Raw genomic sequence first — 24,235 nt, 5'->3', positions numbered from 1 at the left:
TTCCAAACTTCTTCCATTTCAGAATGATGGAGGCCACTGTGTTCTTGCAGACATTTTTTGGTACCTTTCCCCAGATCTGTGCCTTGACACAATAATGTCTCAGAGCTCTATGGACAATTCCTTTGACCTCATGGCTTGGTTTTTACTCTGTGTTACGTGTTACGTTTTTCTTGTTCCCCATTTCCCCCTGTTAGTGTGTTTGTGTCCTGGGCATTACAGGTGTACCGAGTTGTGGCTAACGATGGTGGCTGTAGCTGATTACAGAGAGGATATCTGTTTGCCATGTGAGAAGAGAAGAAGAGAGGGGGGAGAGAGAGGACACTTGTTTTTTGTTTGATTATTTGTGTTAATTTCTTTGTTTGTGTGTCAGCCTGTCCTCTTGAGGTACTCCACCCTACCAAGGTCCTGGAGAAGGGAAAAGGTAGATCTGCCCATGGGTGTACATTCCCACGTAGATAACCCATTGTTTTATACACTAGGTTAGCCGGGCGGGTGTCACCCTTGTATTTTCTTGGAACCAGGTAGGACAGTGGGTTAGGGTTTAGAGTGTGTTAGGAAGGATTAGGTGTGTAGAAGACTAGGGACCTTTTGTTTATTTTCATTACTTGGACCCCGATCCCAAACATTCCCTTGTTGTGGTTGTTTTGTTTCTTACTGATTATTTCTGGGTGTTTTATATTATTTATTTAACTAATTCACTAAACATCCCCTGAGGGTTAAAATTGAGTTCTGGTTGTGGTCTGATTTATTTATCGCCCATTGCACCCCACATTTCTTCCCCTTTCATCCGTGCTACCTGGTGTGTTTAGGCCCAGACGAGCTACACCCGAGGGGAGAAGGTAAGACTCTGACATGCACTGTGAACCTTATATAGAGAGGTGTGTGCCTTTCTAAATCACGTCTAACCAATTTAATTTACCACAGGTGGACTCCAATCAAGTTGTAGAAACATCTCAAGGATGATTAATGGAATCAGGATGCATCTGAACTCAATTTCGAGTCTCATAGCAAAGGGTCTGAATACTTAAGTACATTTGTAAAAATGTCTAAAAACCTGCTTTGGGATTGTGTAGAGTTTTCAACAACAAAAAATGTTAACCTTTACTTAACTAGGCAAGTCAGTTAAGAACAAATTCTTATTTTCAATGACGGCCTATGAACAGTGGGTTAACTGCCTTGTTCAGGGGCAGAACAACAGATTTGTACCTCGTCAGCTCGGGGATTTGAAGTTGCAACCTTTTGGTTACTAGTCCAACGCTCTAACCACTAGGCTACCCTGCCGCCGCATTAGCAGTTTTGTACACAGTCATGTGATACGTGGCATAGAAAAGTCCAATCTTAGGAGAGTATATGGGAGGCACTATACTGTGTGTCTGCAGGTGTCTATCTGGTCAAAACCACTGATACAGGTGCCCCTCCACCCTCTGGTGGGATGCATCATGTCTACAGAGAAACCTAGATTCAAATACTTAGATTTGTGTGTATTGGGTATATGTTGTGAAATTGTTAGATATTACATGTTAGATATTACTGCACTGTCGGAGCTAGAATCACAAGCATTTCACTACACCCACAATAATATCTGCTCAACACGTGATGTAACCAATAAAATGTGATTTTGATTTGAAATAAACGTCCTATTTATCAAAGGTGCTTTTGTCTGGGGTCAAAATGACTCCAAAGGATTTGAATTTGTTAAAAGTCCATATTGATACAGAAACACTAAACCATGATTTAGATGTATTAACAACCAGTTGATTGACAAAGTCATGAAAAATTGGAAGAATTGAATAAAATACATTTTGGCTATGATAAAAGATATGCCTCTGGGGTCAAAATGATCCATGTCAGAAGTATGGTTCAACGCAAATATTTAGTGGGTGTAAAGTTTGTTTTAATTTCTCACTCATTCAAAACGAATCAATCAACACATGCTTCTCTTTGAACGACTTAATATAATATTAAACTTATATGAAATAAATGGCAGATGGCGATGTGCGTCTTTTAGGTTCAGGCGATGCTGCCAGTGTGACGTATAATCTAGTGGACGGGACGCTCCTTCAACAACAACAGCTAGTCAGACACCTCGGTAGCTTTCTAGCAAACATAGCTACAACATTCACGCTCTTTACACTGGTTTGGTGTATATTAGTCGCTGTGTATTAAACACACTTCTGTCGTATGTACTTGTTGGCCCATTTAATTATATATTTACGTTGTTTGTCAGCTAGCTGGTTTGCTAAGTTAGCTTAGAACTAGGCTAGTCGCTAATGCTAGCTAGCTAACATCTCCGACCATGAGTTCACTTAGCTACTCTCCTCCTGTTAAAGAGGAGGAGGTCTGCTGGACGGAGAAAGAGGCTCTTGTGAAAGAGGAAGAGAAAGATATTACAATACAAAAACAAGTAGGGGGTGAGGCTGTTACAGTGAAAGAAGAAGAGAAAGACGTTTCAGTTAAAGAAGAGGAGGCTGCTGTTTTTGGAGTGAAAGAGGAGGAGGGGGAGATGACTGTCACATCCAAAAAGGAGGTGGAAGAAGAGGAGGAAACTGGATATCTTGGTCCGGTTTCCCAAACGCATCTTAAGGCGTCCAATGGTTCTAACGGTGAACTTAGCAATAAGATGGGTTTGAGAAACCGTTCCCTGATTAACACTAGTAAGTACTGTCTTAAATACAGAGGCACAAACTCTGCAGTTGTTGAACTGATGTTTGGTGTTAACGCGGAAATCTGCAATAGCTACATCCATATTTGGACTTTTAAATTATTAATTTATAGCCATTGGTTCTTGAAGAATATAACACATGCTTCGTGAGCTTAGTTCAACTGTTGTACCCCATCAGAACCCCAAATAAGCTTTTTTTACTCCAATGTTTAGAAACAATGTAAATCAACACTGTATAGCCTCAACATGGTTAAAACTATAATGTTGATATCATGGATGGTCAGTCCTTGCATCCATAGGTCCGTCTATGAATTTGAAATTAGTTACATTTCTCCAACCCCATAATCATCTTATAACCAAAACAGTGATGGAATTACAACTTTGTTATTGTTTGATCTGCAGATTGATTGGTTGATTGTGTGGCTTATTTAAAGGGGTAACCTAGGTTTTAAACAGAAACAAAATGGCTGTCCAGAGACTTGGTTTGGTAAACATCTGAGGGATCGGGGCTGGAGAAATGTAACCACTCTCACATTCATAGAGGAAGCTATTGTATCAACCGTAACCCAAAACCTAGGGACCTTGTCAAGAAGTTCAGACATCTTGGTGTAACAGTTATAAGATGTTGGCTTGACAGTTGCTGGACCCAGGTTTGAGTCCAGCTCAGGGCTACCGCCTGAATTGACTACACTATAAATACAAGGACTGGCCACCCATGAGGTCAAAATTATAGTTTTAACCTGATTTCAAGGCTTTATAGTATATTCTATAATTGGCAGTTAAGATTTGCTGTGGGGGTCAAATTGTTGTCAAATTGGAAGTTCATCACTTATGTTGGCGTCATTAAAACTCGTTTTTCAACCACTCCACACATTTCTTGTTAACTAACTGTAATTTTGGCAAGTCGGTTAGGACATCTACTTTGTGCATGACACAAGTAATTTTTTCAACAGTTGTTTACAGACAGATTATTTCACTTATAATTCACTGAATCACAATTCCAGTGGGTTTGAAGTTTACATACACTAAGTTGACTGTGCCTTTAAACAGCTTGGAAAACTCCAGAAAATTATGCCATGGCTTTAGAAGCTTCTGATAGGCTAATTGACATCATTTGAGTCAATTGGAGGTGTACCTGTGGATGTGTTTCAAGGCATACCTTCAAACTCGGTGCCTCTTTGCTTGACATCATGGGAATATCAAAATAAATCAGCCAAGACCTCAGTCTGGGTCATCCTTGGGAGCAATTTCCAAACGCCTGAAGGTACCATGTTCATCTGTACAAACAATAGTACGCAAGTATAAACACCATGGGACCACGCAGCTGTCATACCGCTCAGGATAGAGACGCGTTCTGTCTCCTAGAGATTAACGTACTTTGGTGCGAAAAGAGCAAATCAATCCCAGAACAACAGCAAAGGACCTTGTGAAGATGCTGGAGGAAACAGGTACAAAAGTATCTATATCCAAAGTAAAACGAGTCCTATATCCTATATCTGAAAGGCCGCTCACCAAGGAAGAAGCCACTGCTCCAAAACTGCCATAAAAAAAGCCAGACAACGGTTTGCAACTGCACATGGGGACAAAGATCGTACATTTTGAAAAAATTTCATCTGGTCTGATTATACAAAAATAGAACTGTTTGGCCATAATGACCATCGTTATGTTTGGAGGGAAAAGGGGGAGGCTTGCAAGCCGAAGAACACCATCCCAACTGTGAAGCACAGGGGTGGCAGCATCATATTGTGGGGGTGCTTTGCTGCAATAGGGACTAGTGCAGTTCACAAAATAGATGGCATCATGAGGAAGGAAAAGTATGTCGATATATTGAAGCAATATCTCAAGACATTCGTCAGGAAGTTAAAGCTTGGTTGCAAGTGAGTCTTCCATATGGACAATGACCCCAAGCATACTTCCAAAGTTGTGGCAAAATGGCTGAAGGACAACAATGTATTGGAATGGCCATCACAAAGCCCTGACCTCAATCCTATAGAACATTTGTGGGCAGATCTGAAAAAGCGTGTACGAGCAAGGAGACCTACAAACCTGACTCAGTTACACCAACTCTGTCAGGAGGAATGGGCCAAAATTCACCCAACTTATTGTGGGATGCTTGTGGGAGGCTACCCAAAACGTTTGGGTAGCACCAGTTAGCCTCGAGCCAGGTGCATCTCCCGGCTAGCAAACAAAATTACTCCAGCTACAATACCTCTTTTGCCAATTGGCCTGGACCCTTTGTCGACACGGAGCCCCGTCGATCCATCACGACTGGTCTGCCGACGTAATTCCGTCCGATGTGCCCTCAACCGGCCTTTGCCGGACGTCGGTGACGCACTTGTCTCGAAGTTAGCACCAGTTAGCCTCGAGCCAGGCGCATCTCCCGGCTAGCGTAGTAACGACTACCTAACGGCTTCCCTGTTTCATATATTCCTGTTCACTGGACCCTATGATCACTTGGCTACATAGCTGATGCCTGCTGGACTGTTCATTAATCACTACTCCATTTTGTTTGTTTTGTTTATCTGTCGGCCCCAGCCTAGAATTCAGGCCCTGTATGTATTTAACTGACCCTCTCTGCCCATGCATCGCCATTTTACCTGTTGTTGTTGTCTTAGCTGATGAATTGTTGTTGTCTTACCCGTTGTTGTCTTTGCTAGCTCTCCCAATCAACACCTGTGATTGCTTTATGCCTTGCTTTATGTCTCTCTAATGTCAATATGCCTTGTATACTGTTGTTTAGGGTAGTTATCATTGTTTTATTTTACTGCGGAGCCCCTAGTCCCACTCAACATGCCTCAGAGAGCTCTTTTGTCCCACCTCCCACACATGCGGTGACCTCACGATATTCAAAAACCTTAAAAATGCTATAACTTCAATTTCTCAAACATATGACTATTTTACACCATTTTAAAGATAAGACTCTCGTTAATCCAACCACATTGTCCGATTTCAAAAAAGCTTTACAACGAAAGCAGAACATTAGATTATGTCAGCGGAGTACCCAGCCAGAAATAATCAGACACCCATTTTTCAAGCTAGCATATAATGTCACAAAAACCAAAACCACAGCTAAATGCAGCACTAACCTTTGATGATCTTCATCAGATGACACTCCTAGGACATATTGTTATACAATACATGCATGTTTTGTTCAATCAAGTTCATATTTATATCAAAAACTAGTTTTTTTCATTAGCATGAGACGTTCAGAACTAGCAAACATACCGAAAACTTCCGGTGAATTTACTAAATTACTCACGATAAACGTTCACAAAATACATAACAATTATTTTAAGAATTATAGATACAGAACTCCTTAATGCAATCGTGGTGTCAGATTTTAAAATAGCTTTTCGGCAAAAGCACATTTTGCAATATTCTGAGTAGATAGCGCGGCCATTACAGGCTAGCTATTTTGACACCCACCAAGTTTGGTACTCACCAAACTCAGATTTACTATTAGAAAAATTGGATTACCTTTGCTGTTCTTCGTCAGAATGCACTCCCAGGACTTCTACTACAACACCAAATGTTGTTTTGGTTCAAAATAATCCATAGTTATGTTTAAATATCCTCTGTTTTGTCAGTGCGTTCAGGTCCCTATCCGAACGGTGACGCGAGGACGCATGTCGTGACAAAAAAAATTCTAAATATTCCATTACCGTACTTCGAAGCATGTCAAACGCTGTTTAAAATCAATTATTATGCTATTTTTTTCGTAAAATAGCGATAATATTCCAACCGGGCAAAGTTGTTTTCATTCAAAGGCTGAAAGAAAAACATGGCCACTTCTCGATATTGTATACGTTCAAACTGGTGAAGAAAAACATGGAGTACTCTCGTGGCTGCGCATCTCCTGTCTCTGAGCCACCAGCCTGACCCCTCACACAAACAGCGCTCCTGTACCTAGCCCAGAGACAGCAGAGATCTCATTCCATTTTCTGGCGCCTTCAGAGAGCCTATGGGAGCCTAAGAAATTATCACGTTACAGCAGAGATCCTCTATTTTCCATAAAGAGGCTATAGAAGGCCAAGAAATAGTCAGAGAGGGCACTTCCTGTATGGAATCTTCTCAGGTTTTTGCCTGCCATATGAGTTCTGTTATACTCACAGACACCATTCAAACAGTTTTAGAAACTTTAGGGTGTTTTCCATCCAAATCAAATAATTATATGCATATTTTAGTTTCTGGAAAAGAGTAGTAACCAGTTTAAATCGGGTACGTTTTTTATCCGGCCGTGAAAATACTGCCCCCTACCCTAGAGAGGTTAATGCTGTAGCAAACATTATAATAAACAGGACATTCAAATGAGTCTTACAATTATAATCCAAAGTAGTGTGAAATGAACTCATCATCAACCTGGAAATGGAGGTTACTCCCCTGAGTTTTCCCCCATTCACTTTCAGAATACATTGTGAAAATCTAAAATCTTTGCTCACCATTTTTGCTCCAGGCAGATATACTACATCCATAACTATCGGTTTCCTCATTACCAGATATACTACATCCATAACTAGTGGTTTCCTCATTAGCAGATATACTACATCCATAACTAGTGGTTTCCTCATTAGCAGATATACTACATCCATAACTAGTGGTTTCCTCATTACCAGATATGCTACATCCATAACTAGTGGTTTCCTCATTACCAGATATACTACATCCATAACTAGTGGTTTCCTCATTACCAGATATACTACATCCATAACTAGTGGTTTCCTCATTACCAGATATACTACATCCATAACTAGTGGTTTCCTCATTACCAGATATACTACATCCATAACTAGTGGTTTCCTCATTAGCAGGGAGGAGTTTCTGCAATGAAATTGCCCTCGTGCCACAATTTTAGCAAACACAGAAAGGGGCCTATATTGGAGACCAAAAGTCGTCTGGCACACTGCTTAGAGTTTCAACAACATGAATAACTTATTTCTAGCCTACAATCATCGATGTTACTACTAATGTGAAAACAAGACAAAATATGACTATTCTTGCTCATTTTAAGGCAAATGTCAAATAATTTTAACATTCATTACAGACGTCAATTGTTGTACAACATCATGGCTACGCTGTTGGCATCACCCTTTACAGTGGATTACCGCTGTTGTGGGATTTTAATCATCTGTCTGACTTTGTTGTTCACACAGGAGAGATACGGGACTATCGTGGATCCTCTGAGGAGCCTCAACAACCTCATGATGCTGAAGAGGCAGAGAAGAGTCCCTCCACATTAGAACACCTCAAGAAACACCTGCAGAGACCCACAGGAAAGAGAACTCACTGCTGCTCTGACTGTGGGAAGAGATTCACCTCATCAGGCATTAAAATTCATCAGAGAATCAAGACAGGAGAGAAATCTTATAGCTGTGATCAATGTGGGAAGCGTTTTTGTCGATCTGGACAGCTGACACTACACCAGAGAACACACACTGGAGAGAAATCTTATAGCTGTGATCAATGTGGGAAGAGTTTTACTACATCTGGCTCTCTGACTCTACACCAGAGAATACACACAGGAGAGAAACCTTATAGCTGTGGTCAATGTGGGAAGAGTTTTGCTGCATCTGGCTCTCTGACTCTACACCAGAGAATACACACAGGAGAGAAACCTTATAGCTGTGGTCAATGTGGGAAGAGTTTTACTCAGTCAGGCGGCCTGATATCACACCAAAGAACACACACAGGAGAGAAATCTTATAGCTGTGATAAATGTGGGAAGAGTTTTACTCAGTCAGGCAGCCTGATATTACACCAAATAACACACACAGGAGAGAAATCTTATAGCTGTGATCAATGTGGGAAGAGTTTTACTACATCTGGCTCTCTGGCTCTACACCAGAGAACACACACAGGAGAGAAACCTTATAACTGTGGTCAATGTGGGATGAGTTTTACTACATCTGGCTCTCTGACTCTACACCAGAGAAGACACACAGGAGAGAAACCTTATAGCTGTGGTCAATGTGGAAAGAGTTTTGCTGCATCTGGCTCTCTGACTCTACACCAGAGAATACACACAGGTGAGAAACCTTATAGCTGTGGTCAATGTGGGAAGAGTTTTGCTGCATCTGGCTCTCTGACTCTACACCAGAGAATACACACAGGTGAGAAACCTTATAGCTGTGGTCAATGTGGGAAGAGTTTTGCTGCATCTGGCTCTCTGGCTCTACACCAGAGAACACACACAGGAGAGAAATCTTATAGCTGTGATCAATGTGGGAAGAGTTTTACTGCATCTGGCTCTCTGACTGTACACCAGAGAAGACACACAGGAGAGAAACCTTATAGCTGTGATGAATGTGGGAAGAGTTTTACTGCATCTAGCAATCTGACTGTACACCAAAGAACACACACAGGAGAGAAACCTTATAGCTGTGATCAATGTGGGAAGAGTTTTGCTGCATCTGGCTCTCTGGCTCTACACCAGAGAACACACACAGGAGAGAAACCTTATAACTGTGATCAATGTGGGAAGAGTTTTACTACATCTAGCCAGCTGACTATACACCAGAGAACACACACAGGAGAGAAATCTTATAACTGTGCTCAATGTGGGAAGAGTTTTACTCGGCCAGACAGCCTAAAATTACACCAGAGAACACACACAGGAGAGAAACCTTAAAGCTGTAACCAATGTGGGAATAGTTTTTCTACATCTAGAGTTCTCACTAAACACCAGAGAACTCATACAGGAGAGAAACCATATAGCTGTACTCAATGTGGGAAGAGTTTTTCTACGTCTAGCTATCTCACTATACACCAGAGAACACACACTGGAGAGAAACAATATAGCTGTAGTCAATGTGGGACAAGATTTGCTTGGCTAACCAGCCTAGTATCACATCAGAGAACACACACAGGAGAGAAACCTCCTAGCTGTGATCAATGTGGGAAGAGATACTCTGATAAAAGATCTCTGATTAAACATCAGAAAATACATGGAGTTGTTTCATGATATCAATGAAATAATGTCACAATGTAGAATGTTTTAACATTGTAGTTGGAGTATTTTAATGATGTCACAATGTACAACCATAAACATTTGTCCCCTGTTCTATTGATTTCAACATGATATGAATATTAGCCTCAGGGGGAAAATCCAGGCTCTGAATTGAAAGAGTACTATTTATGTGATTTAACAAAAAGTGACAAACACAAAAAGATCAGTGTTACACTTACCACGTTGGTGACCCACTTGAATCAACATGCAACACTTCAAAATGTATCTAGCTGCTTTCTACAAATTGTCCTCTAACCAGGGATGTACACATTATTCCCAGATTCCATGTGTTTTTTGAGCTGTTCGTTTTAACAGGACGTGCAACTTCATCTCCCTCCTGTCACACAAATGATTTTAGCATGATATCGATGAATAAGTGTTGTGTTCCTTTGTTTAGCGACCCCTACATTTAAATGCATCTCTCCAAAATGTAGCTGACTGTCTTCTGCAGGTTGTCCTCTAACCTGTGAGGTAAAATATATCTCCCATTTCCATGTGTTTTTTAGTTGTGTTAGTTTCAACAGCACGTACAACCTGACTGGCTGATGTTTGTGTACATAGCACATGTTATGTTTAGGTTTTCAATTTATCACAAACTGTTTCTGCATATTGGTTATTGATTTGTACATGTTAAAACTGTGCTTTGACATTGGGGATATCCCACCTAGCAAAATGTCATTGAAAAGACGTCGAAAATAAGACTATGCAATCAAATATTTCATATTTACAATTCATGTAACATTTAGTAATGATAATTATTTATGCAACCAACTGACAATTTTTTTGGTACAATTGTATTCACATTGTTGCCGTGTTTTTATGAATATCAGGGTTTATTCTCACATGTGCCAACCTAAATGTACTAGAGCATGACATTGGGGACTGGGCCCCGATCCAACAACATGCCTATCTAGTGAACCCTGAAAAGAGAGAGAAACTCTGCAGTGAGGTGGAAAGTTACTACGGATATTGCAGGAGTTTCCTCTTGAAATCAGACATGTCTGTGGTAAGGACAACATGGTTGCTGATTGTCTCAAGGGTGGGCAGTCAAAAAGATTTCTGTTTTGCGTTTAGCCAGTGCGTTGCAAATGAATCACAATTTATTTTGACTACATGTTTTTACCTATTGGAGATGAGTTTTGTTTGGGCTCGTTCCAAGGGGATGAGAGTTCTAGAAGCTAGTGGGATTTAGGAAGACGAGAGTTCTAGAAGCTAGTGAGTTTTAGGAAGACGAGAGTTCTAGAAGCTAGTGAGTTTTAGGAAGACGAGAGTTCTAGAAGCTAGTGAGTTTTAGGAAGACGAGAGTTCTAGAAGCTAGTGAGTTTTAGGATTCTATAGAAAGAAAAATGAGAGAAAATAAAACGATTGTATGTTATTGTTTAGAAATGTGTTTTTCTTGTTTTTAATTGTTGATAGCCAGTAGATCGCCAGTAGACACCATGTTTATATTCGTTATACTCGTTAGCACGTCTAGCTCGTTAGCACGTCTAGCTCGTTAGCACGTCTAGCTCGTTAGCACGTCTAGCTCGTTAGCACGTCTAGCTCGTTAGCACGTCTAGCTCGTTAGTACGTCTAGCTCGTTAGCACGTCTAGCTCGTTAGCACGTCTAGCTCGTTAGTCAGTATGTGTTACACCTGTGCTGGCTTGTCCATCTCGTTAGTGGGAAGGTGTTTCACCTGAGCTGGTCCAGGTTCTATTTAAGAGTGTCTGGCCCAGTGCTCCAGTTGTCTTGATACATGTGGAGAGTCAACACCTTTAGTTGCTCCACCTTTTTGGTTTGCTTCCTGTCTTTGAGTTTGGTGTGGGTTTTTCTTTTGTTTGTCTCTTCTTGGGCAGATTTAGTGGGTCTCATGGTGGGTGTCTTTTAGGTCCCAGTTGTTGTTACTAGTCAACTTTCAGTGGACACCCCCATAGTGTCTATCAGAACCCCTCCTAAAACCCCACCTGTTTAGTTGTGGTTGTTGTCAGTGACTCTTTGTTTGAGAAACATTTTAGATTTTTCTTGATGGGGAACGTAACAACAAACAATGTAGTAAAACAAGCTGATATTTTGGATTGGATGTTGCATCCAATTGTTAATATTTTAATCAATGGCATTTCCTTAGAATGATCACTAGTCTTTGAATTGTTAGTCTTCTGTTTTTTATCATATATTTGTTTATTTTCATTTATTTGGTTTTTCCTGTGAACCCATTGTGTTGCATCCATGTCTGAAATGTGCTGTATAAATAAAGCTTGATTTGATTTCAACATATTGTAAAACAAATGAACCCAATGACTGACAATCAACAGACTCTTGTCAAACAAATGAACAAATCTGTGCAAAAGCAACAAGTATCTTGGTCCATCTTAGTATAAATTCAGTATTTCTTCCACTATCTCAAAATAGTGCATGATATGTACGTTTAGTATCACTTTTCAACCAACCCAGTTAATTTGTTGAAAATTAAATGTTTACATCAAAGGATTCAACTACTGGAAACGGAAACAAACAAATGGATCAACCAGATCAATCCCACTTTTCCAGCCTGCTGAAGGCGTGGTGGAGTGGTAAACACCACCCCCGGCTCTACCAGGGGCTTGAGGTGGTCTCCCACAGCTCTGCTTATGTCATGTTCTGTGGCCTTGCTGTTCCATTTGTTGACTGTCCCTGCAACACAGAAACACATTTAGTCATATTATATATAACTCTCAAAGTAATGGATATGGAGCATCTATGGCCTCAGTTACACCTGGCACCTAAATGTGACGTCTGTCATCTGACCACTCCAAGCTGCATTAGGTTCAGATCTACCAGGATGGGCCTTTGGCATAGTCTGGACGCAGTCAGGCCACTGATTATGCATAAGCAATGTAAAGAGATGGGGTGAATGAGGGGAAAAGTACATTTGACACAAATGACCTTCATAATATCAAATAACAAATGTGTGCCTGAGGGGAAATTAACTTTCATACAGCCAAAAGGGGTGAGAAATTACACCAATATCAGTAGACAATTTGCACTAATGTAAATAAACATAGATGATGGAACATATTCCCTTTAGCTGACGTGATGAACCGCTAAGGGAACATAAATATTTACCATCTAAACCATGTGTGACCTCTCACCTCTCTGGCTGTAGAAGTGTTCTTCCTAACCAGTCCCTCAACAGCTCTCTGACTGAGCTCCACCCTCACTGGGTCTTCAGAGAAGAGGAAGGCTGAGGAGGGATGGAAAGATGAATGGATCTGTCAGTCAATAAAGTGTAGAGCTGCTGTCTATGCTGTCTGACAAAATCACTATTTTAGTAGTTCATTAAATTAAATAAGGCTTTATGACTGCTGAATACCAACTATCAATCACTTAGATCATGTATTTTCAGGTAGAGATACATCCTTGGGACGTCCCTAGCCTGTTGAAGTTGACATTTAAAATGGTTAAGGTTAGGGGTTAAGGTTAGGGTTTAGGGTAGTGTCATGACGTTGGCCTGTGGGTAAGGTTTATGACCCCCCTCCCATAAATACCTTTCTCCCTTCCCCTCTCTTACTGACCCTACTGAAGGACTGCTGTCCTGTTAAATATAGAGAGTCTGGGAACGTCAAACAAATGGGGAAAGGAACCATATTTTGGTAATAAAACCAGTTGGAAATATGCTTGATAACGTAATGAGTATGTATGTCAGGTTCGTTGTTATCTGGGACATTATGATTAATGACAGGACGACATAAACTGTACCTGAGAAAGTATACACCCTCTAGTTATCAGAGTCACATGGAATTGTTATGCAATTGAAATGTTTGATATTGAAATTGTTTGTTAGGAGATTAAATGTAATTTTAGCTTCCAAATGAGAGAATTGGGTTTTCATAAGGAAAGTGCCCTGCTCGATCAGTGGCCCAACCCTGTGAAGAGACCGGGGTTATAAACGATGAAACACCTCCTTCCCCCCTCTCCACTATATAAGCCTTTGATGAAAAGATAACCAGTAGTTCCAGTACGGGAGGTCTGCAGCCTCTACGTTAGAAGGACACACATGTAAAGGACAGAACTAAGCCAACCTCGGCGTGAGCTATGGTATGAACTAGTATGAACTTTGAGCTTATTCACTACAGAAGTGATACTTCCTAGCCGTTGAGTTAGCAGCTGCCGCTGCTAACGTGGGCTAGGAAAGGACGGACGACGGATCCAGTCTAACAACCAGACGAAGATACCACCACGTATCCAATTTACCACCATTGACATTCTTCCACTACAGGAAGATCTGTTGGCCAACTCGGCCAGCATCTACGACCAATCTACCGAAGCGCAGCTCAGAGTAAATATTTATTGCATTTTCCTTTTCCAAATGGGCGGTAATTTAGAATGCATAAGATAATGTATTTACGATAGCATAGCTGCTGTTTCTTTGTTCCTAAATCTTCCCGCTCTTTCATTCAAGCCCAACCCCCTTTCCTTTGTGTAACCAGCTTTCATACAGGCTCCGTTCACCAGGACGTTTTCTGTATGACATTGTATTTTGTGTATTTGTAATTCTGTGTGATTAGTTAGGTATTTAGTAAATAAATAATTAAACCCAATTTTGTATTGCTGATTCAACTTGTTAGCCAGGGTTCGTGAAGATAACCAAGAATTTATAACTTTCATGATGAGACTGAAAATAAGATAAGATTGACTGCTATCGATGTAAAATATTACTAAGTATTTTAAGAGTTTATTCAGAAGATAACAGCTCTATAAACGTTCTTCTGTGGTGCCCCAACTTTCTAGTTAATTACATTTACATGATTAGCTTAATCAGGTAATATTAATTACAGAGAAATAATTTTATAAGTTAGCATGTCATATCACTTAATCCGACATAGCCAAAGACACGACACTACTATATAGGACTCTCAATCAAAGGCAAAGAGACAACACCTGCCTTCAATTGATGGTCCCAACCCCAATTAACTAACATAGAAACAGATTCACTAGACAGAACATAGAAATACATGAATGTGACACAGTGCCCAAAAAACCCCGGAATACATAAATCAAATGCCCTACAACAAACACACCACCCCGAACCACATAAAACAAATACCCTCTGCCACGTCCTGACCAAACTACAATAACAATTAACCCTTATACTGGCCAGGACGTGACATCAAAAAAATTGAGAACCTTTCATAATGTTGCCAAACAAAGACTCAACAAACTTACCTGAGACTCCCTGTCTCTGCCAGTCTGTCCCTGCATATCTGTCCCCAACTCTGCTGTCTGTGTGCCATCTGTTGCCTGCTCTGCCTAATGACATCATTGTGAAACATTTCCATTAGAATTTCATTTCTTTCTTATGAACATTTTATCAACTAGTCTTTGAGATATTAGGCTACTAGGGTTCTTACTATGCGTTTGGTGTATTGAAAAATACTCTGATGTCCGTCTTTTATTTTTCTGCCATTTTTCTACCTGGCTGGCTGGCTACACACACACACAGTGTGTAGGTTATTTACAGTAGGAGATGGGCTTCTATCATCTTCTATCATTCTATTTGGGCTTCGATCTAAAAGGTAGCTAGCAAATGTGAAACGGATTAAAATGACAAGAGTTGACAGCTGTATGAGTTCACCATTTACACAACATATGCTGCAACCTCTTGTAATTTTAATAGTTTGTTTCATATTGGCTGGCTTCCAACAATAGCTGAATTTGCAAAGCTAGCGAGCACCAATTCCGTTTCAGTGGTGTTTGCTATAATCTTTGCTACCCGGGTTAAATAAAGGTGAAATAAAAGAAATAAATAAAAGTTCCCTAGTGACAATTTAGCTTTTGCAACGAGACCATTAAATATATTTAAGACAACGGTAGAAGAGTGTAGTTCTGTTCAGTTTGGACTTCAGTTTATCGCTAACCTTATCACAGGGACTTTGAAGCACTAACTTACATCTGCGTGCTGATCTTGGAATACATTGACGATAGCAAAGATTCCATCTTTGACGACGCCACATAAATGGAATAGATACTAGCTAGCTTAATAGTTCATATTTGCGCTAGCTCTGCATATTCAGCTAGTGTGTGTGTGTGTGTGCGCGATTAACTGGATGAACCTCACGGCAGTTACGTGCAAACTAAGGAACTGGCAGTGGATCAAACCATTATGAGGCAAAGGGCGGGGGGGGTCGCAATCTTTTGAAACTTAAAAATGCGCTATTAAGTGTCTATAATCAGCACAATTGCTTTCATTGCGTATTATTAATATTATTTAAATTACATAGTTATGTTTCAGTGATATATTGGGGGGGACAAATCATATTTTTCCCAGGATGGGGGGGTCGTGTCCCCCCCGTCACCCCCGGGATTTCCGCCCCTTCATACAGTATAACATATGATCATTCAACAAGTCTCAAGCTACCTTAACTTCTCCTTTTGATACCTAGAAACATCTACATTAAATGAATTAGTGAAAAGTGAGTTAACATTCTAATGTGAATGATGATGATTTCTAATATTGTGTCTGGTTTCATCCATCAGATATCTGTGATCTCAAACTGGACCCAAACACAGTAAACAGACAACTCTCTCTGTCTGAGGAGAACAGAAAGGTGACATGTAGGAGAGAGAAGCAGCCGTATCCTGATCACCCAGAGAGATTTGAGGACTGTAGACAGGTGCTGTGTAGAGAGGGTCTGACTGGGCGCTGTTACTGGGAGGTAGAGTGGAGTGGGAGAGGGGCTGATATAGGAGTGACATATCAAGGAATCAACAGGAAAGGATGGGAAAATGACTGTTGTCTTGGATACAATGACAAGTCCTGGAGTCTGATCTGCTCTGACTACATTTACACTGCCTGTCACAATAATAATCCCACTACTATAGACGTCCCCTCCTCCAGCTCCCACAGAGTAGGAGTGTATCTGGACTGGCCAGCCGGCACTCTGTCCTTCTATAGAGCCTCCTCTGACACACTGACCCACCTGATCACATTCACCTCCACATTCACTGAGCCCCTCTATCCAGGGCTTAGGGTTCATGATGTTGACTCCTCAGTGTCCCTGTAACTAATAACCTGACACACAAACACACACACTGGACACACACACACACACACACACACTGGACACACACACACACACACACACACACACTGGACACACACACACACACACACACACGCACTGAGACACACACACACACACACACACACACACACACACACACACACACACACACACACACACACACACTGGACACGCACACAATGAACACACACACACTGGACACACAGACACACTGGACACACACACACAGACTGGACACACACATACACACTGGACACACACACACACACTGAACACACACACACTGGACACGCACACACTGGACACACACACACTGGACACACACACACACACACATTGGTCACACACACACGCACATAATGGACACACACACACACACACACACACACACTGGACACACACACGACACACACACACATTGTACACACACACACACACACACACACACACACACACACACACACACACACACACACACACACACACACACACACACACACTCACTGGAAACACATACACACACTGACACACACACACACACACTGGAAACACACACACTGGAAACACATTCACACATACTGGACACTCACTTATAGACACACACACACACTGAACACACAGTTATACACTCACACACACACACACTGGACACACACATATACTGAGACACACACACACAAACATACTAGACCCACACACACTCGTCTTCCTATAATTGTTCGGACCTTGACACAGGACCTTTATGACTGAGCCTTTTGGTTCCTTTTCTGATCTTTTACCACTTTGTATTTTTTATGATATATTTTATTAATTGTGTTTGTACCACAGGAGGTTGGTGGGACTTTAATTTGGGAGGACAGGCTTGTAATGGCTGGAGGGGAATAAGTGGAATGGTATCAAACACGTGATTTCCATGTGTTCCATTTCATTCACTCTGTTCCAGACAATATTATGAGCCGTCCTCCCCTCAGCAGCCTCCTCTGGTATGTACTGTCCTATATGTGAGAGAGCTCCAACAAGGAATTACAATGTATGTATTACTTTTAATACCTGCAAATGGCAAATAAACTACTGGAACTCCTTATGAATGTCTGCAGCCGACTAGGCTGTTGGCGTCTGACAAGAGGTGAAAATATTACAGGAATATTCTGCAAATGTTGATGAAGACGTCACTCAATCCACCCAAAACAACATGCAGTCTTTCCACAAGACTCCCATGAAGTTATAGTGTGACGTTATGAGTCGACGTTAAAGTAACATTCTCACAACATACTGCACTTGTTTTATCCTGTTTTAGATGTATCCTCTGTTTAAACATTTAATCTCTGACAATAACACTGTTAAAATACCAATGTGATCATTTCTTGTCTTTTATGTTGGAAAAACAAATTGTACAATTATATGTGGACATACGCTCCATAGTTGTACAAGTATACATGGTTATATTGTACTTTTCATAATAAAACATACTTGAAACAAGAAAAAGCATGTTAATTGTGAAAACAATTTCGTTATTGATTTTTACATTGTTTCTCCCTGTCTCATGTTGACGTTTGTCATGAATCTTGACCTGGAGGCAGAACTGTGCGATTTCCTCTAGATATGTCAGCTGCAAAGTCAGAATTGGCTGTGGAAAATGTTGTTTTATGGTCTTAATTTAAGGGAAGGATTAGCGGTGTGGTTGAGGTTAGGATTAAAATCTGATTGTATTACTTTGTGCCTGTGCCAGCTTGGGAATACTTTGCTGAACTGCCTCCAGGGCAAGATTCATGACAATAAATGCCAACCTGCCTCCAGGGCAAGATTCATGACAATAAATGCCAACCTGCCTCCCAGTCATCCCCTCCTTATCTTTACAAGGCTGCAGAACCTGCAAGCTAGTGATGTGGGGGTTCTCTCATAACCCTCAGTCCCCAGGTGGGTAGATGGCAGGTTGAATAAAGAGAAGCTAGTGATGTGGGGGTTCTCTCATAACCCTCAGTCCCCAGGTGGGTAGATGGCAGGTTGAATAAAGAGAAGCTAGTGATGTGGGGGTTCTCTCATAACCCTCAGTCCCCAGGTGGGTAGATGGCAGGTTGAATAAAGAGAAGCTAGTGATGTGGGGGTTCTCTCATAACCCTCAGTCCCAAGGTGGGTAGATGGCAGGTTGAATAAAGAGAAGCTAGTGATGCGGGGGTTCTCTCATAACCCTCAGTCCCAAGGTGGGTAGATGGCAGGTTGAATAAAGAGAAGCTAGTGATGCGGGGGTTCTCTCATAACCCTCAGTCCCCAGGTGGGTAGATGGCAGGTTGAATAAAGAGAAGCTAGTGATGCGGGGGTTCTCTCAGAACCCTCAGTCCCCAGGTGGGTAGATGGCAGGTTGAATAAAGAGAAGCTAGTGATGCGGGGGTTCTCTCAGAACCCTCAGTCCCCAGGTGGGTAGATGGCAGGTTGAATAAAGAGAAGCTAGTGATGCGGGGGTTCTCTCAGAACCCTCGGTCCCCAGGTGGGTAGATGGCAGGTTGAAGAAAGAGAAGCTAGTGATGCGGGGGTTCTCTCATAACCCTCGGTCCCCAGGTGGGTAGATGGCAGGTTGGATAAAGAGAAGCTAGTTATGTGGGGGTTCTCTCATAACCCTCGGTCCCCAGGTGGGTAGATGGCAGGTTGAATAAAGAGAAGCTAGTGATGTGGGGGTTCTCTCATAACCCTCGGTCCCCAGGTGGGTAGATGGCAGGTTGAATAAAGAGAAACTAGTGATGTGGGGGTTCTCTCATAACCCTCGGTCCCCAGGTGGGTAGATGTCAGGTTGAATAAAGAGAAGCTCGTGATGTGGGGGTTCTCTCATATCCCTCGGTCCCCAGGTGGGTAGATGTCAGGTTGAATAAAGAGAAGCTCATGATGTGGGGGTTCTCTCATAACCCTCGGTCCCCAGGTGGGTAGATGTCAGGTTGAATAAAGAGAAGCTAGTGATGTGGGGGTTCTCTCATAACCCTCGGTCCCCAGGTGGGTAGATGGCAGGTTGAATAAAGAGAAGCTAGTGGGGTGGGGGTTCTCTCATAATCCTCGGTCCCCAGGTGGGTAGATGGCAGGTTGAATAAAGAGAAGCTGGTGATGTGGGGGTTCTCTCATAACCCTCTGTCCCCAGGTGGGTAGATGGCAGGTTGAATAAAGAGAAGCTAGTGATGTGGGGGTTCTCTCATAACCCTCGGTCCCCAGGTGGGTAGATGGCAGGTTGAATAAAGAGAAGCTAGTGATGTGGGGGTTCTCTCATAACCCTCGGTCCCCAGGTGGGTAGATGGCAGGTTGAATAAAGAGAAGCTAGTGATGTGGGGGTTCTCTCATAACCCTCAGTCCCCAGGTGGGTAGATGGCAGGTTGAATAAAGAGAAGCTAGTGATGTGGGGGTTCTCTCATAACCCTCGGTCCCCAGGTGGGTAGATGGCAGGTTGAATATAGAGAAGCTAGTGATGTGGGGGTTCTCTCATAACCCTCGGTCCCCAGGTGGGTAGATGGCAGGTTGAATAAAGAGAAGCTAGTGATGTGGGGGTTCTCTCATAACCCTCGGTCCCCAGGTGGGTAGATGGCAGGTTGAATAAAGAGAAGCTCGTGATGTGGGGGTTCTCTCATAACCCTCAGTCCCCAGGTGGGTAGATGGCAGGTTGAATATAGAGAAGCTAGTGATGTGGGGGTTCTCTCATAACCCTCAGTCCCCAGGTGGGTAGATTGCAGGTTGACTAAAGAGAAGCTAGTGATGTGGGGGTTCTCTCATAACCCTCAGTCCCCAGGTGGGTAGATGGCAGGTTGAATAAAGAGAAGCTAGTGATGTGGGGGTTCTCTCATAACCCTCAGTCCCCAGGTGGGTAGATGGCAGGTTGAATAAAGAGAAGCTAGTGATGTGGGTGTTCTCTCGGGGGTTCTCTCATAACCCTCAGTCCCCAGGTGGGTAGATGGCAGGTTGAATAAAGAGAAGCTAGTGATGTGGGGGTTCTCTCATTACCCTCAGTCCCCAGGTGGGTAGATGGCAGGTTGAATAAAGAGAAGCTAGTGATGTGGTGGTTCTCTCATAACCCTCAGTCCCCAGGTGGGTAGATGGCGGGTTGAATAAAGAGAAGCTAGTGATGTGGGGGTTCTCTCATAACCCTCAGTCCCCAGGTGGGTAGATGGCAGGTTGAATAAAGAGAAGCTAGTGATGTGGGGGTTCTCTCATAACCCTCAGTCCCCAGGTTGGTAGATGGCGGGTTGAATAAAGAGAAGCTAGTGATGTGGGGGTTCTCTCATAACCCTCAGTCCCCAGGTGGGTAGATGGCAGGTTGAATAAAGAGAAGCTAGTGCTGTGGGGGTTCTCTCATAACCCTCAGTCCCCAGGTGGGTAGATGGCAGGTTGTATAAAGAGAAGCTAGTGATGTGGGGGTTCTCTCATAACCCTCAGTCCCCCAGGTGGGTAGATGGCAGGTTGAATAAAGAGAAAACAATAGGCTACATAAATCAATCAATAAATGTATAATTATTATGTAATTAACACAAAACATTAAGGACACCTTTTTTCCATGACAAACTGACCAGGCGTAACTCAATATTAGGAAGGTATCCTTAATATTTTGTCCACTCAGTGGCTCTGACCCTTTACGTAACAGTCAATCCTCTTTTCCAGGAAACCTATAAATTTCCCCAAATGCTTCCACACTGATGCTCTCTCACAGCTGCTCCAGGGCCTCTTGGGTTGAGGAGTCATTCTCTTCTAACCTGATCACAGCTGCTCCAGGGCCTCTTTGGTTGAGGAGTCATTCTCTTCTAACCTGATCACAGCTGCTCCAGGACCTCTTGGGTTGAGGAGTCATTCTCTTCTAACCTGATCACAGCTGCTCCAGGGCCTCTTTGGTTGAGGAGTCATTCTCTTCTAACCTGATCACAGCTGCTCCAGGGCCTCTTGGGTTGAGGAGTCATTCTCTTCTAACCTGATCACAGCTGCTCCAGGGCCTCTTGGGTTGAGGAGTCATTCTCTTCTAACCTGATCACAGCTGCTCCAGGGCCTCTTGGGTTGAGGAGTCATTCTCTTCTAACCTGATCACAGCTGCTCCAGGGCCTCTTGGGTTGAGGAGTCATTCTCTTCTAACCTGATCACAGCTGCTCCAGGGCCTCTTGGGTTGAGGAGTCATTCTCTTCTAACCTGATCACAAACAAAGACAAGATTCAAACAAATAAACATGAATGTCCAACATAATAGGGGGGGGGGTATAGGGAAGGTAGGGGAGAGGAGGGGGTATAGGGAAGGTATGGGAGAGGAGGGGGTGTAGGGGAGAGGAGGGGGGTATAGGGAAGGTAGAGGAGAGGAGGGGGGTATAGAGAAGGTAGGGGAGTGGAGGGGGTATAGGGAAGGTAGGGGAGAGGAGGGGGTATAGGGAAGGTAGGGGAGAGGAGGGGGTATAGGGAAGGTAGGGGAGAGGAGGGAGGGTATAGGGAAGGTAGGGGAGAGGAGGGGGTATAGGGAAGGTAGGGGAGAGGAGGGGGTATAGGGAAGGTAGGGGAGAAGAGGGGGTATAGGGAAGGTAGGGGAGAGGAGGGGGTATAGGGAAGGTAGGGGAGAAGAGGGGGTATAGGGAAGGTAGGGGAGAGGAGGGGGGTATAGGGAAGGTAGGGGAGAGGAGGGCGTATAGGGAAGGTAGGGGAGAGGAGGGCGGTATAGGGAAGGTAGGGGAGAGGAGGGGGGTATAGGGAAGGTAGGGGAGAGGGGGGGTATAGGGAAGGTAGGGGAGAGGAGGGGGTATAGGGAAGGTAGGGGAGAGGAGGGGGTATAGGGAAGGTAAGGGAGAGGAGGGGGGGTATAGGGAAGATAGGGGAGAGGAGAGGGTATAGGGAAGGTAGGGGAGAGGAGGGGGTATAGAGAAGGCAGGGGAGAGGAGGGGGTATAGGGAAGGTAGGGGAGAGGGGGTATTGGGAAGGTAGGGGAGAGGAGGGGTATAGGGAAGGTAGGGGAGAGGAGGGGGTATAGGGAAGGTAGGGAGAGGAGGGGGGTATAGGGAAGGTAGGGGAGAGGAGGGGGTATAGTGAAGGTAGGGGAGAGGAGGGGTATAGGGAAGGTAGGGGAGAGGAGGGGGTATAGGGAAGGTAGGGGAGAGGAGGGGTTATAGGGAAGGCAGGGGAGAGGAGGGGGTATAGGGAAGGTAGGGGAGAGGGGGTATTGGGAAGGTAGGGGAGAGGAGGGGTATAGGGAAGGTAGGGGAGAGGAGGGGGGTATAGGGAAGGTAGGGGAGAGGAGGGGGGTATAGGGAAGGTAGGGGAGAGGAGGGGTATAGTGAAGGTAGGGGAGAGGGGGGTATTGGGAAGGTAGGGGAGAGGAGGGGTATAGGGAAGGTAGGGGAGAGGAGGGGGGTATAGGGAAGGTAGGGGAGAGGAGGGGGGTATAGGGAAGGTAGGGGAGAGGAGGGGGTATAGGAAAGGTAGGGGAGAGGAGGGGGTATAGGGAAGGTAGGGGAGAGTTGGGGGTATAGGGAAGGTAGGGGAGAGGAGGGTTTATAGGGAAGGTAGGGGAGAGGAGGAGGGGTATAGGGAAGGTAGGGGAGAGGAGGGGGGGTATAGGGAAGGTAGGGGAGAGGAGGGGGGGTATAGGGAAGGTAGGGGAGAGGAGGGGGTACAGGGAAGGTAGGGGAGAGGAGGGGGGTACAGGGAAGGTAGGGGAGAGGAGGGGGTATAGGGAAGGTAGGGGAGAGGAGGGGGGGTATAGGGAAGGTAGGGGAGAGGAGGGGGTATAGGGAAGGTAGGGGAGAGGAGGGGGGTATAGGGAAGGTAGGGGAGAGGAGGGGGTATAGGGAAGGTAGGGGAGAGGAGGGGGGTATAGGGAAGGTAGGGGAGAGGAGCGGGTATAGGGAAGGTAGGGGAGAGGAGGGGTATAGGGAAGGTAGGGGAGAGGAGGGGGGTATAGGGAAGGTAGGGGAGAGGAGGGGGTATAGGGAAGGTAGGGGAGAGGAGGGGGGTATAGGGAAGGTAGGGGAGAGGAGGGGGTATAGGGAAGGTAGGGGAGAGGAGGGGGGTATAGGGAAGGTAAGGGAGAGGAGGGGGTATAGGGAAGGTAGGGGAGAGGAGGGGGTATAGGGAAGGTAGGGGAGAGGAGGGGGGTATAGGGAAGGTAGGGGAGAGGAGGGGGTATAGGGAAGGTAGGGGAGAGGAGGGGGGTATAGGGAAGGTAGGGGAGAGGAGGGGGGGGTATAGGGAAGGTAGGGGAGAGGAGGGGGGTATAGGGAAGGTAGGGGAGAGGAGGGGGGTATAGGGAAGGTAGGGGAGAGGAGGGGGTATAGGGAAGGTAGGGAGAGGAGGGGGTTATAGGGAAGGTAGGGGAGAGGAGGGGGGTATAGGGAAAGTAGGGGAGAGGAGCGGGGTATAGGGAAGGTAGGGGAGAGGAGGGGGTATAGGGAAGGTAGGGGAGAGGAGGGGGGTATAGGAAGGTAGGGGAGAGGAGGGGGTATAGGGAAGGTAGGGGAGAGGAGGGGGTATAGGGAAGGTAGGGGAGAGGAGGGGGGTATAGGGAAGGTAGGGGAGAGGAGGGGGGTATAGGGA

The 24,235-nt window shown here is 44.1% G+C and overlaps 1 protein-coding gene across 1 annotated transcript; it reads left to right on the top strand.

Moving 5' to 3' along the window:
• The first annotated feature begins 241 nt into the window (after window positions 1-241).
• LOC115186405 (zinc finger protein 420-like) lies at window positions 242-9,287 on the top strand. Its single transcript, XM_029746047.1, has 3 exons — window positions 242-250; window positions 371-421; window positions 8,070-9,287. The coding sequence occupies exons 1-3, from the start codon at window positions 242-244 to the stop codon at window positions 9,285-9,287; spliced, it is 1,278 nt and encodes a 425-aa protein (XP_029601907.1).
• The last annotated feature ends 14,948 nt before the right edge of the window (window positions 9,288-24,235 follow it).

The sequence above is a fragment of the Salmo trutta genome, unplaced genomic scaffold, assembly GCF_901001165.1.
Source record: "Salmo trutta unplaced genomic scaffold, fSalTru1.1, whole genome shotgun sequence".
Lineage (NCBI taxonomy): Eukaryota > Metazoa > Chordata > Actinopteri > Salmoniformes > Salmonidae > Salmo > Salmo trutta.
Note: the sequence above shows the minus strand (reverse complement) of the source record. Positions and strands in the feature narration are given on the sequence as shown.